A 1152-nucleotide genomic window follows, 5' to 3' on the forward strand; every position below is an offset into this window, starting at 1 on the left:
TAGAAACTATATATATCCGATTCCGCGGCAACACACCGGATATCGTCTAGTTCACCCATGTACGAGGGAGTGGTCATCAGCGACAACGAGATGGGGAGGTGGGGCGCTAGGGCTAGGGTAAGCGAGAAAATCATTTATCGGAAAAATATTTATTTATTTCAGGTGACTGACATATAATCGCTCCCATTAAACGTGTGTATGAAACTACCAGTGCTAGTTTATGGCAGCAACAAATTGTCCGTCTACTCGAAGGCCCATGCCTGTTCACTGCGGACCTCGGCCTCCTCCTCCTTGGTGTAGTCGTTGACGATGTTGAAGTGCGCGCGCATGCCCTCGACCGTCTTGCCCCTCATCTGATCCGCCACCGTCTTGCAGGCCAGGTCAAGGAGGCCCTGCACCTCGAGGTAGTTGGCGGCGAGGAGGAGGTCAAAGAGCGTGTCCTGGTCGACGCCGCTCACGAAGTCGGTGTCGAACCGATCCAGGTCGGGGTAGCCCGACGAGAAGGTGGTCTTCACGACGTACGCGGCCGCGTCGGCGTCGCCGTCGCCGTAGTGGCGTTTGCAGTAGTCGACGACGCGTGCGAGGATGCGGCCCGTCACCTGGGTCAGCGGGATCGCGCCGGCGGCGCAGCCGTCCTCCAGCATGTTCTTGATCAGCACCGACGCCGCCGCTATCGTGTCCGCCTGGACCACGAACTCCTCGCCGTCCGAGCTGCGGAGAGTCACCGTCGTCGTGTTGTCGCTGCTACTTGCCATCTCGATCACTGATCTCCTATCCTACGCGCGCGTGTGTCTATCGATCTGTCGAGATCGCTAGCTCCTGTCGAACTAGCTAGGTCTTTCGATCCAGCGATTGATCGATGGGTGGGAGTAACAAGGGAGACGCGGCGCCCGAATTTATAGAAGGGTAGGGAAGTCGGCGCCGGCTTTTTTGGGTTGCTTTTAATCCGAATTTGTATCAATACATGACATACAATAATGCCCAGGAGCGTTTTTGTTGAATAAAGTTTTTTTTTGAGGGAAAAACCAAACTTTATTCATCAAAAACCACAGAGTGTGGGATATATCTTTGGTTATGTGATTGGCCAAACCAAACGTGGCGTCCCGGACCAAGAGTAAGCGAATGCCTGGCTAAGCTATGAGCTTCTACATT

General features: G+C 54.3%; 1 protein-coding gene across 1 annotated transcript; it reads right to left on the minus strand.

Annotated features, from left to right (window-relative positions):
- Positions 1-242: 242 nt before the first annotated feature.
- Positions 243-755, minus strand: LOC125532114 (SKP1-like protein 4). Its single transcript, XM_048696284.1, has one exon. The coding sequence runs from the start codon at positions 753-755 to the stop codon at positions 243-245; it is 513 nt and encodes a 170-aa protein (XP_048552241.1).
- Positions 756-1152: the final 397 nt, after the last annotated feature.

The sequence above is a fragment of the Triticum urartu genome, unplaced genomic scaffold, assembly GCF_003073215.2.
Source record: "Triticum urartu cultivar G1812 unplaced genomic scaffold, Tu2.1 TuUngrouped_contig_9099, whole genome shotgun sequence".
Taxonomy (NCBI): Eukaryota; Viridiplantae; Streptophyta; class Magnoliopsida; order Poales; family Poaceae; genus Triticum; species Triticum urartu.